General features: G+C 39.5%; 1 protein-coding gene across 1 annotated transcript; it reads left to right on the top strand.

Moving 5' to 3' along the window:
* The first annotated feature begins 205 nt into the window (after positions 1-205).
* On the top strand, positions 206-14,629 carry CMC2 (C-X9-C motif containing 2). The gene is made up of 4 exons (XM_065899501.1): positions 206-335; positions 6,458-6,573; positions 10,634-10,705; positions 14,246-14,629. The coding sequence occupies exons 2-4, from the start codon at positions 6,493-6,495 to the stop codon at positions 14,330-14,332; spliced, it is 240 nt and encodes a 79-aa protein (XP_065755573.1). The 5' UTR covers positions 206-335; positions 6,458-6,492; the 3' UTR covers positions 14,333-14,629.
* The last annotated feature ends 2,070 nt before the right edge of the window (positions 14,630-16,699 follow it).

The raw sequence follows: 16,699 nt of genomic DNA, 5'->3' as shown, positions 1-16,699 counted from the left end.
TCACTCTTCTTAGCAGAGAATATTGTTTGAATGCTTTAATCCCAGCCACGAAGTCTGGCTCGTCGGTTCGACTTAAAGTTCAGGCTCTGCCGCGCCTTCGCGGACTCGCTCTCTCTACCCCTACAGCGCCAGAAAATGGGCCTGTCCAGGCCGGATGGCGCATGCGCATCGGGCGGCGAGCGGTGGGGGCTGGCCGCGCGGGGTCAGGCGTGGAGGGCGCGGAGCCTCCGCCACCCGGAGCTGTTGGGGTTCCGGCGCCCTGGCCGCCGGCTTTTGGGCGCAGAGTCTTCGCCGGTGAATACCGCTTCCGCTCTTCGGGTGTGGCCGCCAGTCGGGTGAGTCTCGGGGGTCCGGGCCGTTCCGAGGAGCGCTCTCTTCGTGGCCGAGGTGTGAGGGGAGGCCGCGGGACACTCACCTGTCCCCCCTCAGGTCCCAAACTCGCGCGCCCCGCTGTGTGCCATCCTGCCGGGACTTCGCGCCCGCCTGGGGGGTTGGGACCACTGCGCTGGGTGTTGCCGGGGCGTTGGAGTCGTCCTGAGCTCCCCGCCCTCGGGCATTCTCTGGGACGCGCGTGTAGACCTTCACTGCCTGCGGGAATCGGCCCCGCCGCCGCTCTGGAGCCTGTGACCTTGGGCGAGCTCCTCCTCACCCCGAGCGTCAGCCTCCTCGCCTGTGAAGTGGGTATAACCCAGCGCCTCGGTTGTGAGAAGGGAAGCCCTGAACACCGTGTCTGACGCGGTGAGCGCTCAGTACGTTGTGTGATGATTACTGTTACTGGGTATCCAGGCGTTTAGGATTTGCTTGTGGTAGGTGAGAGCCTGTTAGGGCGCATCTCAGCTTCAGAGAAAGTTCCCACCAATCCGTCTTGCGATGCGAGAATCCAGTGAGATCACCCTCAGTACGCTTTTCAAGGAAAGTGACATTCAAATCTCGTTTATTGGCTTTCAAGATTACTGAGCTTGTCGTTTCACAGTAAGTGGTTTATGAAGAGTTTTCAGTAAATCCGAGTTCTGGAAGCCTTCATCTGAAGACTTAAATGCATAAAAGAAGTTTGCGCTGGCAAAGGAATTCTGTTGTGACACCCCTTGTGTCTCCTTTTCTATCTCCTTTTCAGGCTTCTGCACTTGTGTGGTTGATTTAAAGTGACCGTCATTTCCCACCTTTTTAAAAAAAATAACTATGTCGATGTCTGAATCAATTCTCAAATCCATGGTAATCCTATATTCAACGTTCAGTAAACATTTATTGGGCATTTACTATGTGCGTTTAGGGGAATGTCCCTTCCCTCACTAGCCTGTGTGTTCGTTGAAGTTCATGGACTAATTTTTTTTCCTCTGAAATTCAAGTGATCTGACAGAGTTCTCAGCAGCAAGTAAGTGCTGGTAAATATTAGTTCAGGGAAAGCTGCACCTGGGCCCATTCCTTAAGAAATTATGTGGGTTGCTCTCAGTAGCAGTGGGGCATGGTCTATACTCTGGGAGCACTTGTCACTCAAAAGCATCTGTTTAGATTTGGTGACTTTGCAGCTGTGATAAGTAAAAGTGGGTAGGGTAGGGAGTCCCCTGCTATGTCTGCTACCTCTACTGAATATGGTGCAGTTTGAAGTAGAGAAACACTCACTTAACTAATTCCGGTGCTTTCTGAAATTAGACTCTAAAAAAATATCTTTTAGAAAGCATTAACTCTTATTTCATCATTTTTCCTGGAGAACAGATTCTTCAGACTCTGAACAAGAGCTTTTCTGGGCTTGTTTTAAAATGACATTAGAAATTATAACTGGAGTGTAAATTTCTTTCTGGTGGGGCCACACAATAGCAAAATCTTTCTAAAGAAAGCCTAAGTGGCATTAAAATATAGGGTTTCCCCCTTGTGATCATAGTTCTGCTGAAATGTGTTATTAGAATGCTTCCTCCCTTTTCTTCACTAGTTAATGTATTTCTTACTCTCGGTTTTTTTATTTTCTAAAGTTGTGCCACCTGGTGGTTGAAGTCTTCTGACTATCATAGAATACTCATTAGAAAAATTTTACCTCAGGGTCTTGGTAGAATAAGGTGAAGCAGTGAATAAAATAAGACTATAGTTTTTATATCTTTAGTGAGGGCACCCTACTGCTTAAACCCTCCCAGCTTACCTCCAAGTAAAAGTTACAGTTGCTTTGCAGGGGCCTATTAGCCAGTTATCAAAATATCAAATTGTCACAGATGAACATTTTTAAGAGTTTAAGTGGACTGTTGTGGTATCAGTGTGTGCATACCTGAGGAAGTGGATGGGATTGGCATGGGGAAGGAAGAGTTGTAGCTGTGACAAGTAAACCGTTCTGATGGTTTCAAAATGCCAGTGTAAAAGTGGGACTGAAGTTTTGTGTTTAACTAAGTACTAACAGTTTGAATGGAATTTATCCCTGTCTTTCTCACTGCAAATACCCATACACAAAGTCTTGTCACCAGTGAACACTCCCTTCACCTTTGCTTCAATAGTGCGGCTGATGTTCATAATTACCTTGGTGCTGCCTTTTGAGATTGTTTTCTGTGTTATCAGTAGTAACAAGCGTTTATCCCTTGGGGGCAAATTTTATTTTTGGCAATGGCTTAAATTTAATTGTGAACTTAGATTTGAGAAGAAAGGTAAGGATGCAACGTAAGAATATACTCTGTAACATCCTTAATTAACTTAGCCAGTCTCTTGGGCACATTAGGACAGATAAATGAGAAGTTCACACAGCAGCCTGTTTCATTGTTGGACAGCTCCAGGAAGGTGACAACTGCCTCTGTAACTGCCACACTTTGGTTTCCAGTCCTGTCCTCGGATACATCTCAGAGTCAGTTCAGTTCAGCCTTTCCCATCAGGTGACAGGGCATTTCAGATATACTAATAATACTTTACCTTTGTCGCACTCACTCTTCACTATTTCAGATACTCTCACATATGTTATTTTAAACCTCATGATATAGGTCAAGAGCTAATTCCATTTTATGGAAGAAGAGACTTAGGTCTCAGATTAAGTTAGCCAAAGTGATATAACTTGTGAATAGCTGTGTCCACAGCCTTTGCCTTCAGACCCACATCTTCTCTCTTCAAATCCATTACTTGTCATACTTAACCAGGCTGTTCTTTTTATCTGTCTCCTCTGTTGTGGGTTTCCCTAAGTTAGTAAATATTCCCAATTTCATGAATGGCTTCCTGTTTAAACCTAGTGTCAGAGCCATCTCCATCCTGAGCATTCCCCCCAGGGGTACTCAAATTGTCAGTATTCTGGACATGGCTGATCAGGACAAACACAATACTTTTTTTTTTCTTGATGTAGACAGATCCTCTATTTCTAATAATATACGATAATATTACATTGACTTCTTTGAACCTAGGCCTAGAATTAGTCCCTGTTGAAGTTGTAGCTAACCAGAGGTTCTTTGGGAAATAGTTTTTTACTATCTGAGTTTATTTCATTCACAAACTGCTGGGAAGGCATGTCTTTCCTATTTTGAATGCGGGAAAAACCTGTCACGGTGGGAGATTACGTTGGGTAGTAACTCTGTCACTTACTGTGTGACCCGGGGCTTAGTTTTGCTATGAAAATATGAATAATGCGTATTTTGACCTACAAAAAAGCTCTTTCTTATGGCTCAACTGAACTTAAAAAGGTACCTACTTCCTCCGGTTATTGGGAGGATTATAAGACTTGCGCCTGCAGGTGGTTAAGTGTTCAAGAAATTATTTTCTATTCTAATAATGTGGATATATTCTTATGGCTTTGATGAAATTTTAAAAATAAGCATGTGCAATATATATTTAGCTTTTATTCAGTTCATAAAACGTTACTTTGAGTTACAATAGTGTTAATAGAATAAGCTTTTAAAGATGACTACTGGAGGGTGTCAGCACTCATTTAAATGTGCTCTAAGAACAATGCCATTGTTTTAGAGTTATGTTTTGTATATTACACCCAAGAGTACAGCAGTGCATCTGCATATACACCAACAGTTAGCCACAGCCAGTAGATGGAAGGAAAGGGGAAGAAGAGAATATCTAACTAAAAAGATAGGGTGGAGGCAAGAGGGGAATGATTGCTAAAGCAAGGAATTTGTTAGATAAGGGATAGGTAAGTGTTTAGAGCTTTAGGTTAAGTCACAGCTTTCACCAAGAAGACTAGGAAAAGGAAACTATATGAAACCATTTTCTTGTTTGACACAATCACCTAGGATAAGTAGGTAGACAGGAAGACGTTCCATTGGCACCATGACTGGGTCTACAGTAACGTACATGTTTGAAGTAAACTTTTGTGGAGGGAGGAAAAATATGTATCATGATATACATTTATGCTTATATACAAGGTGCATGTGTATATTTATCTCAGCAGCCAAGTGTGTTCTTAAGTTTTACCTTACCAATGAGAGAGGTCATTTCAGTACATCAGAAGCTTGTTTCTGAACTGTAAAAGCACACATTTGAGGGCTGGGTGATAGAAATATGCAAGAATATTTTGTCAAATATATTTACAGAATAAAATGTTAACGGCATTTTCTAGGTGACTAAACCAGTGTACATCTCCCTTCAGAAAAAATAAGCAAGGCAGAAGTAGGATAACTAATATATACATAAGTGTAGGTATATAATACTGGTATAATATTAGATGGCTTAAATTGCTGGACTGTATGAGACCTCATTTTTCTGAGGCAAAATTTTTATATCATTGAAAAGACTTTGTCATCAGTGACAGGCAAACAGAACTTGAACTTGGCTGCATTTCCAGTTTCCATTTCAAATACTCAAATACTTACTTGGCACAGCGGCCTGATTTGTGATCTTTAGCTGTGGTGTGTGTGTGTGTGTGTGTGTGTATGTGTGTGTGTTTAGTAGTTACTCAGTGGAACAGTGATCTTCTGATATTTTTATCACTTGAAATCTGAAATAGGTATATTATAATTCTCTGCAATTATTTGTTTAGTCATTTTTAAGGATTTTATTTGTCGGGAGTGGGACGTTGATGGGCAGTTTGAATTTCTTGGAACTTTTTTTAACAGCTTTATTAAGGTATAATGTACATACCATAGAATTCGCTCACTCTAAGTGAATTCAGTGATTTTAGTAAGCTTCTACAGTTGTGCAGCCATTACCACAATCCTATTTTAGAACATTTTAGTCCCCCAAAGTTTTCTTTGTGCCATTTGCATATTAATCCCCACTCTCACCTTTGGGCCTAGGCATTGATCAGCTTTTTGTTTCTACAAATTTGCCTTTCTTAGACATTGTATATAAATGGACTCACACATTCCAGTGTTTTGAATATGGCTTATTTCATTTAATTTAGTGCTTTTGAGGTTCCTCCGTGTTGGCACATGTATAAGTTCATTCTTTTTAATTGCTAGGTAGTAGTATCCCATTGTATAGATATACTGATTTGTTTATCCATTACTTGGTTATTAGACATTTGGATTGTTTCCAATATTGACTATTATGAATAATGCTATGAACATTCACATATAAGTCTTTGTGGGGATATATGTTTTCATTTCTCTTGGATGTGGTCTTAGGAGTGCAGTTTCCAGGTCATATGTTAAGTTTGTGTTTAACTTCTTTAGAAACTGCCGAATTGTTTTCCAAAGTGTCTGTACTATTTAGCGTTCCCAGGTGCAATGAGTAAGGTCCCTTTCCTCTACATCCTAACCGGTGCTTGGTATCGTCTGATTTTGTGATTATAGCTCTTCTGGTGGATGTGTAGTAATCTTTTCTGAGTTAAAAAGAATAGGTTTAAGAAAAGAATAGGTGAATAGTGCTGCATAAATATAGCAAAACCTGAAAATGATGTTTTATCTTAGACCTTAGCTGCTAATTTTCTTCTTTGTGAAATGAAGCAATTAAACTTAATTTCAGGGATTTTAGGTTCTTGTTTTCATGGTAATAATTGCATTTTATGAGTATATATGCTAAATTTGAGAAAAAAATTTCCACATCTGCTTCTTGTTTCTCTTCATGGTTTAGTTAGATTTTCTCAGCCAGATGTTAGTTAGGAAGAAAGCAGTCTACATTAATTCACACTGATGTGAGACTGACTAATGGCCCTTTAACCCTTTTACATGTAAAAAGGATTAATAGGCCAGTTCTCATCATTGGTAGAATTTCATCGGAACAAAATAAGTTGTAATCAATTTCAGGAATGTGGGAAAAGTAATTGAAGGCACACATTAATATAGGCAAGCTCTTTCTGCTTGAGCACCTATTTCCAGGATTGGGTCTCTTGAGGAGTCTGCTTTTTTCTGAACCTGCATATTCTCTAAACACTCCTGATAACCTGCCAAATCTGTTAAGTCATTGGATAAGGAAGCTGAGGCTCAAGTTTAATAATTTGCCTAAGGTCAGCATTCTTTTCTGATAAAAGTCACTGCAGGTTCTTACTGAAAATACTTTTAGGTCGCATTAACAAGTACAGTCACACATATTCAAGACACTCTTGTATCCACAGGTTGCTCTGCTGTGCTCCATCTCCTTCTCCTAAAGATGCATCCTGACTTATCTCCACACTTGCATACTGAAGAATGCAACGTCTTGATTAACTTGCTTAAGGAATGTCACAAAAATGTAAGAGTTCAGAAAATGACCATAAAGCAAAAATGAAACCTAGGTACAGCACACTGATGTAAAACGTTATCTCCATTAATGGAAGGAAATGATAATGTCTTAGTTATGGGTCTTAGCTTAGTAAAGATTGATGCTTGTGATCTTTTTAGAAAACATTTCCCTTTATGATGAGTAGAAATCAAGCATGGTAGTTTATTAGGGAGCTTCTGAAATGATATATAGTAATTAGAATCCCTGTTCCTTGTTCCTTGACTTCTACAGTTCTGTGTTTAAAGGAAGTTGAAACATTTTTTATAATTATATGTTAACTAGATTTAAATTATGACTGGCCTAATTTGACAGGTTTACTTAGTTGTTAGTGGAATGGAAATAAAATTCCATGGTTAAAACCAAAATAGAAAATAAGCCCATTTTTGGAATGCGTTAAATCAATCTGATATTTTTCCCAATGTCAACTATTTAGCTTTTTTCATGTATTTGGTGTATGAGACAGTTATAAGGAGCGTTTGTGTTTTTCTTTAACTTTGCATGATGTATTATTTCCTTCATGTTATTCATAAACTGTAGGTATATTAGATTCCAATAATAGTCTTATTTAAATGAGTAAAATTTTAAGACTAAAAGTAAGGTAGTAAGGAATGCCGATGACCTGTGAAGTCAGGTATTTATACTGGTTCAAAGAATGTTGTTGATGACAGTATGCTTTTCGGTAAACTATTTCTGCCATACATCTAGATTAAGAATTGATACTGTGGGATTGACATATATTCACTAATATGTATAAAATAGATAACTAATAAGAATTGATATTGTAAGTTTTTTTAACTTTAGCCATTCTATGGATGTGTCATAGTATATTATTTGGTTTTAAATTGTGTTTCCCTGGGGGCTGATGACTTTAAGCATATTTTCATGTACTTATTGGCCATTCATATAACGTCTTTTGCCCATATTTTAAAATTGGGTTGTTTTGTCTTGTTATTGAGTTGTAAGAATTCTTTTTATCATTTGGCATACAAGTCCTGTGTCTCATAAGTGTATTGTGAATATTTTCTCCCAGTCTGTGGCATCCTTTTTTATTTTCTTAAAGATACGTTACAAAGAGCCGTTTGTAAGTTTGATAAAGTCTAATTTACCAGTTTTTTCTTTTATTGTTTATGTTTTTTGTGTTCTAAGGATCTTTGTGTATTTCCTGGTCACAAAGATTTTCTCCTATTTTTTCTTCTAGAAGTTTTATAGTTTTAGCTTTTAAAATTTAGGTCTGTGATTCAAGTTAATTTTTGTGTATGGTGTGAGGTATGAGTCAAGGTTTATTTCTCTCCCTGCGGATACCCAGTTATTCCAGCACCATTTGTTGAAAAGACTGTCCTTTCCCCACTAAATTACCTTGGTGCCTTTGTCAAAAATCAGCTGACCATATGTGAATGGGTCTACTTCTGGGCTCGCTAGTCTGTTCCACTGATTTATATGTCTGTTCTTAACACCAGTTGATTCCAGCATTATCTTACTGGGGCCACCTGGTCCCATGACTGTTTTGTCCTCTTTTCTGTCCCAGTTCACTTTCCATGCTCTATCTGGAGTGCTCTCTCAGACGTAAGTTTAATCACTGTTCCCCTTAATGGCTCCCTTTGCCTGTAGAATAAACTCTAAAATTTCTTTGTGTTTCGAGGCCTTCATGTACTGGCCCCTACTTACTCTTGGGCTTGACTACACGCCCCCCCTGCCCCCGCGCCCCTCATCCTTCCTGCGTGTTCTTGTCTGCAGTTGTACTGGAGCATGTTTTTGTCTTCTAAGCCTTTGTACTTGCTTTTTTCCTATGCTTAACTTAGAGCCTTCCTCACTGTCTCAACTTCTCATTTGCTTGATCAGGTTTTATCATCCTCCAGGCTTTATTCTGCTTAATTTGTCATTTCCTCTTCCTTTTCTTTCCTGACCCGGATTCTCTGTACTCCAGTAATACTGTACATAATAGATTTCCGACGTTATGGCAGTTACTCTTACACTTTTTGGTCTCAGGACTCCTGCACACTCTTAAAAGTTATTGAGGACCCCAAAGAACTTTTGTTTATGTGGACTATATCTACCAATATTTAGTGAATTAGAAATTAAAACTGAGAAATTGAAAAATACTCATTTATTTAAAAATTATAAACCCATTATATGTTAATAGTTATTTTTCATAAAAAAGACCTTATTTTCCAAAACAAAAAAACGGTGGGAAGGGTGACATTGCTTTTGCATTTTTGCAGTTCTCTTTAATGTTTAGTTTAATAGAATACAGCTGGATTCTCATATCTGTCTCTGCACTCAATCTGTGGTGATATTACACTTCATGTAGCCTCTGGAAAAATCCACTGTACCCTTGTGAGAGAATGAAAGTGAGCAAAGCAAATAAGATCTTCAATTATTAGGAAGATAGATTTTACCTTCCCCTGGAAAGGTCTTGGGTAGCCCTGGGGACTACACTTTGAGAACCGCTGCTTTATAGCAATCACTTTATGATTTGTCTCTTTCATCTGACTCTGAGCTATGAGAGTAGGGCCCAGGTCCACCTTGCTCACTGTTGTGTCCCTAGTGCCTGGGACACTGTCTTCCAGACACTGACTAATTGATTAACTTATTCAATCAGTTGCTCTACCAGTTTGTTCTCTATAAACAGACACCAGGCACTGGAGGCTTATGCACGTGTATACAAGAGAAGTGCAGTCCATGGACATTTCTTTTACCAACTCCACTGGGGCGTTTTGGGTTTGTTTTTCACATAATGTCCACAAGAGTATAATTCTCATTTGGGCTAATGTTGAGGTGAAAGTGAAAATATAAATTAGTTTTTGTCTTGAATTTTTAAAATAAGATGTATGTGTATGGGATGATATGAATAAATATAAACTAAACTATGAAATATTGCCTTACATTCTAAAATGTTAACCCTTTCTGGTATTTCTCTTTGGCCAGAAGGTGTGTGAAAAAGCATTGTCCCTGTTTGTTGTCAAGGAGGTAGTTTATACACAGGAAATATTTATCCTGAAAAGGTAATTAGGTAATCAGTAGGAGATCTTAAATGCTTGCCAGAAAAACTCTGACCATTAATTCAATGTGGACCAGAAAAGTACATTTAAAGTGGTGAAGAAACAGGGAAAAAAGAAGTAGCATGACTATTACTAATTATGTGTTGTCTGGTTTCCATGAAAGCCTTAATTAGAAAGAAAAGGAAAAGATGTGCTTATTGTTACAAGTTCAGCATTTATGGCATGTCATTATAGGAGATCACCATACTGTCCGACCTACCCATAAAAATCGTGACGTGCAAACACAGTAATTATGGCCCTACTAAAATTCAGTTTCTTGATGTCAGTCTTTATCTGCTTTGGAGCATATATACTTTTTGCCATGATAATAGTCACAGGACTTGAAACCACTAGAAGATTTTTATTTTTGCTTTTCAAACAAAGCAGACTTTGAATTCAGACATTGATTTTCTTATATTGTGAATTACTGGCTTGGTTATGTGGCCCTTACAGGCCATCTAATAATAGTGTTATGTGTTTCTAATTTATTTTGATGACATTTTGAATGGAGGCAAATGAGAGAATGGCTTTGGCACCAAGCGTTCCATAAGTAACTCTTCTATGGGACAGGAGTGTTTGCTGGTGAAGGAAGTTACTGGTCGTGTCAATATGGCTACACTGACGTCACTCTATAATAGAGGATGGATAACATGCCCTTAAAGAAAGGGTATTAGGTAATAAAATGCTTTTCACTCGGTCATTATGAGGTTTTGGCAGGTTAATAGTCTTCTCTTTTATCAAAGAAAAGTCTTTTTATTTTTCATTTCTACCTATAGAGCATTTATTCCTCTTTTGTAGGAATGCCAGAATAAGCCTGTTTATTTGTATATTTTATAGTTGTGACTTAACTATTTGCTTAACTATTAACTGTTTGCTTATTGACAAGGTGACCCATTAAACCCATTTCTGTAGGAATAAGTGTTTCAATTCTGTGTGCCAGAGACCTTAGCATATTATGGGATGAAATATTTTACACGTTTTCTTCCTTTTAGCACAGCATTCTGAAATTTTTTGGTCATTGCAATGATCTTGATCGGGAGATGAGAAAATGCTTGAAGAACGAGGTAAGGAAAATGTTAAGGATGGAAATGGTTGAACAATAGAAAAGAACATCTTGGAACAATATTAAGTATTTTGCAAATTTTTGTATAACACCAAAAGTTGACTTTATATGTATGTCTTCCCCTAAAACCAAGAGGAGAAATGAAAGTGTCTTCTGGGGACAGTTTGGGGACATTGCTGATTTTCTTTTGCATGTACATAAATGAAAACAACTATCTTATAATAGTCACTGTAACTCCTTTGGATGGATTTTTAAGGTTTAGGACATTGAAGCTGTTCAGCAGAAAGACTTGTCAGTAAGTGTTTAGCTATAGCAGGTAACTAAAACTCTCTGGGCCTCAGTTTCCTTGTATAACATGAGGAGGCTAGACTTAGGCTCTTTCCAGCTTTAAAATTTTGAATTTCTTTATAATTATAGTATGTACAACCCGTAGGGATTTAGTTTGACTTGTTTAGAAAGACTCGTTTCCTGAATAGAGTTTTAGGCTATGACTTGGACTTGGGCAAACAGCCAAAGTTTATTGTCTTTTTGCAGGTACTGCAAACTGAACAGAGTACATTTTAAATCTTTGAAAAGAAATTTAATTCCATTTCTGTTTTGTTCATCAGATATTTTAGGTCCAGAACCTTTAAAAATATATAACTACTAAAAATCTGCCCTCCAATTTGCGTTTTCTGTACTTCTGAACGTTTTTTCCTCTATGAGCCTCATATTGAAAGGTATTAGATATATTTGAAGCCATTCAGCATCTATGAATCATTTTTTGTGTTTTCCACTTTGGGGCTCTCCCCCCGCCACCCCGCCCTTCCTGGAATCCCTATACAGCATCTTTCCTGTTTGAAAAACTTCCTGGAGTTCTGATAATTTTCTTTGTGTGAACAAATGGGTATAAGTGTTTTAAACTGGTTTTTGCAAAGAGTTTTTTCATCATATGTGAATGGTAGTTTATATGGAAACTAAACCTAGAGCTGTGTTCCTGTTTTAGTAAGATTATGGAAAAATAAAACCCATAGTGTTTTATTTGGTATAGCTGTTTGTTTCTTACATGCTTTCAGTTGTATAAGATAGCTTTTTTCCTAACTTTAGATTTTTTTTTTTCCCTTACATTTCAGTGATTTTGCCATTTGTTTGGTGATTAGATCCTCATATGAAATTTTTTTTTTCCTATTTGGTAGAAGAATATGTAGATATTTTTCTTATTTTGTCTGAGTCTGTTTTCGTATAAATGTCAGGTTTTCTCCTTGACTGCTTTCTAAGTCCTCTATGTAGTTTTTTATATTGCTTCATTACCTGATGTATAGATGTTTTTCTGTCTGTTCTTTCATCCTTCAATTCTCCGAACCTGTGCTCATTTATTTCCTCTCTGCTTTTAATGCTTCCCAGTTTCCCATTTACTGCTTCTAATGCTCTCCTCCTACCATTTCCTTCATGTGTCATTTAAGTACTTCATTCTTTGAAGATTTAACTAGAAAAAAGGTCCAGCCAGTTCTTTCTGATGCTCTCTTTGCTGCTTTGTTGCTGCTTTTGTTCTTTTTATTGAAATAATCGCTAATACTACTTTTGCAGCATCCTGTTTTGTCTCTCTTACTTGTTTTGTTTGGTTCGGTTTTTGGCTAATTGACCTTCCATGCTATCTGCGTTGTTTGGTGGTGTTTTGTGAATAACATTATAGTTATCCTTTTTTTTTCTTCTTTTATTCAGGGGCCACGTTGACTCCCTTTGGAGATACCGTAACATGTATTTTAATATAGACTCTGTTTTAATTTGCTTTATGACTTATTTTATTGGCCTGCTACAGAGTATTGTCTTCTGAAGACTTACCCATTAGACCCTCCTTTGAACCTGATTGTTGGAGGCTTCATATGATTAAAGAGGGATATCAAATATTTTTCTTAGAGCAGGTATCCCTCCATGTTCTACAACTTTTTTTTTTTTAACCTTTAGAGCAATGAAACGCCCTTCCCCTCTCCCCACCGACAGTCTTATGAAGAAAATTAATGTATGACGGATAAAAGGAATGTTTTGGTTAAAGGGACCTGGTGTTTCATCTGTTATTTGAAATGGCCCTTTGATGAGGAAAAAAAAAGTTTGAAAACTGCTCCTATTCCAGAAGATATGTTAGAACTCTTCAGTCAAAACTTTAGACCTAGAAAACTTCTTAAAGATTATCTAGCCCAACTCCTTACATTTGAGCTTACTGGCCCAGAAGATGAAGTAACTCAAAGGTGTTAATCTCAGGACTCAGGGGAGGGCAGCCAGAGTCCCTGGTTAGTGCTCTGTCACTAATCTTTTGCTTCTGTGGCTTCTTTCCATATCTCTGACAGCTGAAAGATTTTGATGTCCAATTATTCACATATACTCAGTTTTTTCAACTTGAATTTGCTTTTCCTTTTTTTCCACTCTGCCTAAGAACCCCTCTTGCACCTTTAAAATATATCTTTATTGCTGTATATATTATAAGCATGTAAATATACACGTATGAAACCACTTACATTCAAGTTTCTTTGCTTTAAACAAGTACTTTTTCTCAGTGCCAGGCTCTGGGTTTCCTGTTAGTTATAACCTGCTGGCCAGATCAGAATACTAGGCTAAAATCCTCCAAGGTGAAAACTACATTTAGATCCAACCAATTACAGAAACATAAGATTTGGGGAGAATTGGGTTTGCTGACTATTCATGATGAAAAAAATCCTAGGAAGTTCAGCTGACTAAGTTTCCATATGAACCATTAGGATAATATGGTTACTAACAGCCAGTTACTCTTTTGGCAATATTTATAGAAATATGGTGTGTTTAGGTCATAAGAACTAGAAGGCCCACTGTAGTCCATATCTGCCGGACTTTGTTTAGAGCACTAGAGTATTTAATTCTGGTGTGGTATTTTTTTTATAAGGGGTTATTCATATTAAAGTGTTGTATAAAAGGCACTTTACAGATAAGACTTTAGAAGGCAGAAGCTATGTTCTGTGGAACAGTTGTAGAAGCCAGCAGCGTTCAGCCTGTAAAAGAGATAGTGAGTAGGTTACCTGTAATCAGATATTTGGAAGATTGTAGCAGGCAAGGAGAAATAGAGGGAAGTAGGAGAATTTACAGGGAAACACTTGGTTCAACACGAGAAGCTCTGGAACAAGTAGAAGTGTCCAACAGTTAAACAGGCTGCCTCTCAGGGTAGGGAGCCTCCTGATTAAGAAGTGTTCAAGTAGAGGTTAGATGACACGCTAGATTGTGAGCTTCTGGAGAACAGGGACAGGACTCATCCATCCTAAATATTTATTGAATTCACATTTTGGGAGGAAATTAACTCAGCAAATATTTCTGCACCTATTAGCAGTTAGGTGTTGTACTGTATCGAATGAAATTTTACTAGATGGCCTCTAAGGTCACTGTTTCCAATCTCAGGTTCAGTGAAATAAGAGCCGTGTAGAAATTTTGTCAGTAAAAATGTTATTTTTATTTTGCAAACGTATCTAAATATTTAACGTATGTAAATGATGACATAATCTATTGTCTCTCTTCTCCCCCCCTTCCTTTTATTTTCTAGTACATTGAAAAGAGGAACAAGAGCAGGGAGCGTGGCAATGCAATGCGAAAGAGACTTTTTAATCCTCCAGAGGAATCTGAAAAATAGATCATACTTTCATTGGATGCCTTGGCTGAGAGAAGACCCAAAGACTCTTGGGTGGTAGTTGAAGGAATCCCGTTGCATTTGGTCTTCAGAATCCTTTGAATGGAAAGTGACCCATGAGAAATCGAGCCTTGGAGAAGTATGGAAGCCCTGGATCCTGAATGTTGGTTGGGCAGAGCTGTTAGTACTCTCTCTCCTCTTCCACCACACCTGAGACTTCTAACGTGTTTGTTCCCTTTGCCTACAGCCCGTTGACATTTGAGTAACTTATCTCCCTCAATAAAATCATTGATTCTAATCATATTTTCTCTGTTCTCTTAGACTCTCTTGGAATTAGGGCAAAATGGTGCCGTTAGACTTCTCTTTTTGCAGTGTGGCAGTTCTGGAGCCTAAACGTTGAAGGCACAGCTAGGGCAGACAGAGCTTGGGGAAATCCCAGCTGTGTTAACTCTATGAAAGTCTTCCAACTTTATTGTTTTTAAAGAGCTCTTTTCCAAAAGGTTAAATGTTTAGCATTGGTAAAATTGTGTCTGGCTAGGATTTAAGTCTGAGCAGACTTAGCTTCTCCGTTTGGTTGAAGGTGCCCACCCTGGGTGCCAGTTGTCTCGTGGGTATCAACCTTAGGCACGCGTGCCTCCTCTTTGCTGGGCACAGGGCCCTTCTTCCCAGTCTCATTTCTAGCAGCCATCCTGCCAGTGTTCCTTTCGCCGGGTGTTTCTGAGACCTGTGACAGTCTGGAAGCCAGCTTCCAGCCATGGCCACAGCAGGGCCTTGAACTTCCTGTTGGATGAGGTGTCAGCAGACTGTGAGCCATGAGCTCTTTGTAGTGAACTCTGCCTTCATGTGCAGCAGGAGGCCTTGTTGGGCATCAGTGTTTGGTAGTGATTTCCCCATCACAAGAGGTGTTCAAGAGACTGGACATTCATTTAGCAAGGGGGTTACCCAGGGTAACAGACATTCGATAAAGGCATGGAGGAAGAAGCAGAATTAATTCTGAGGTCCCTTTCAAGACTGAGATTTATGAATATTTGTTCAGTCAGCCCTCCCCCAAGTGTCAGGCAGAACAGGTGCAGAAGTGAGACATTTTGTCTTCAGAAGCTTGTAGTAAACTGACAAGTTGACTATTACAGTAGTGTAGTTAAGTACCATGATTAGGTAGGTGTCATGGAAAACATCAGGCGTCCATGCCCAGCCTTCAGGAGTAAGGAGCCATTCCAAGAAGGCTCCTTAGCAAAGGTGACCTTTGGCAAACAGTGAAAATGGAACATTCTCAGGAACTTAAGGTTGTTTAGCCTGACTGGAATATGAGAACTACTGGTGGAAGAAGATCCCAAACAGCTTTGAATTCTGTTGCAATTTTATCTTCAGTGCTATGATAACCAGTTGGGGAAGTAGAAATGGTGACTAGGGATTTGTGGAGGGGCCTTAGTTGGAAGGATGATGTGTTTCAATTTGTATTTTAATAATATTTTTCTGGTTATGGTTTGGGGGATAAATTGGAAGAGATGGGAGATTACACCCAGGGAGACCAATTTGGTTTTTGCCCCAACGTAAATGAGAAATTAGGGCCTGAGTTAAAGAAGTGGCTTGGGGATCAAGAAGAGGGACTAGAGGGCTTCTCTGGTGGCGCAGTGGTTGAGAATCTGCCTGCTAATGCAGGGGACACGGGTTCAAGCCCTGATCTGGGAGGATCCCACATGCTGCCGAGCAACTGGGCCCGTGAGCCACAACTACTGAGCCTGTGCATCTGGAGCCTGTGCTCTGCAACAAGAGAGGCCGCCATAGTGAGAGGCCCGCGCACTGCGATGAAGAGTGGACCTCGCTTGCCACAACTCGAGAAAGCCCTCGCACAGAAACGAAGACCCAACACAGCAAAAATAAATAAATTAATTAATAAACTCCTACCCCCAACATCTTCTAAAAAAAGCATGACTGACTAGGTGGAGGGTTTAAGAAGAGTACAGGGGGTCGCAGGCTTTTTTTTTTTTTTTTTGCAGTACGCGGGCCTCTCACTGTTGTGGCCTCTCCCATTGCGGAGCACAGGCTCCGGACGCGCAGGCTCAGCGGCCATGGCTCACGGGCCCAGCCGCTCCGCGGCATGTGGGATCTTCCCGGACTGGGGCACGAACCCGTGTCCCCTGCATCGGCAGGCAGACTCTCAACCACTGCACCACCAGGGAAGGCCAGTTGCAGGCTTTTGATTTGTGTTTTCATGCTGATGGTCCCTGCCTGCCCTGAGCTGGAGGGAGTACAGCAGAGGTGTGGTGAAGTGTTGAGTTTGCAGTGTGTGGGGAAGATCCGGATGGAGCTGGCTTTTAGACTTTTGAGTGTTCAAACCTGGAGCTTGTTAGAGTCACCGGGACTAGAGCA

Source organism: Phocoena phocoena, chromosome 20 (genome assembly GCF_963924675.1).
Source record: "Phocoena phocoena chromosome 20, mPhoPho1.1, whole genome shotgun sequence".
Classification (NCBI taxonomy): domain Eukaryota; kingdom Metazoa; phylum Chordata; class Mammalia; order Artiodactyla; family Phocoenidae; genus Phocoena; species Phocoena phocoena.
The sequence above is the reverse complement of the archived record's forward strand: the minus strand, read 5'-3'. Positions and strand labels throughout refer to the sequence as shown.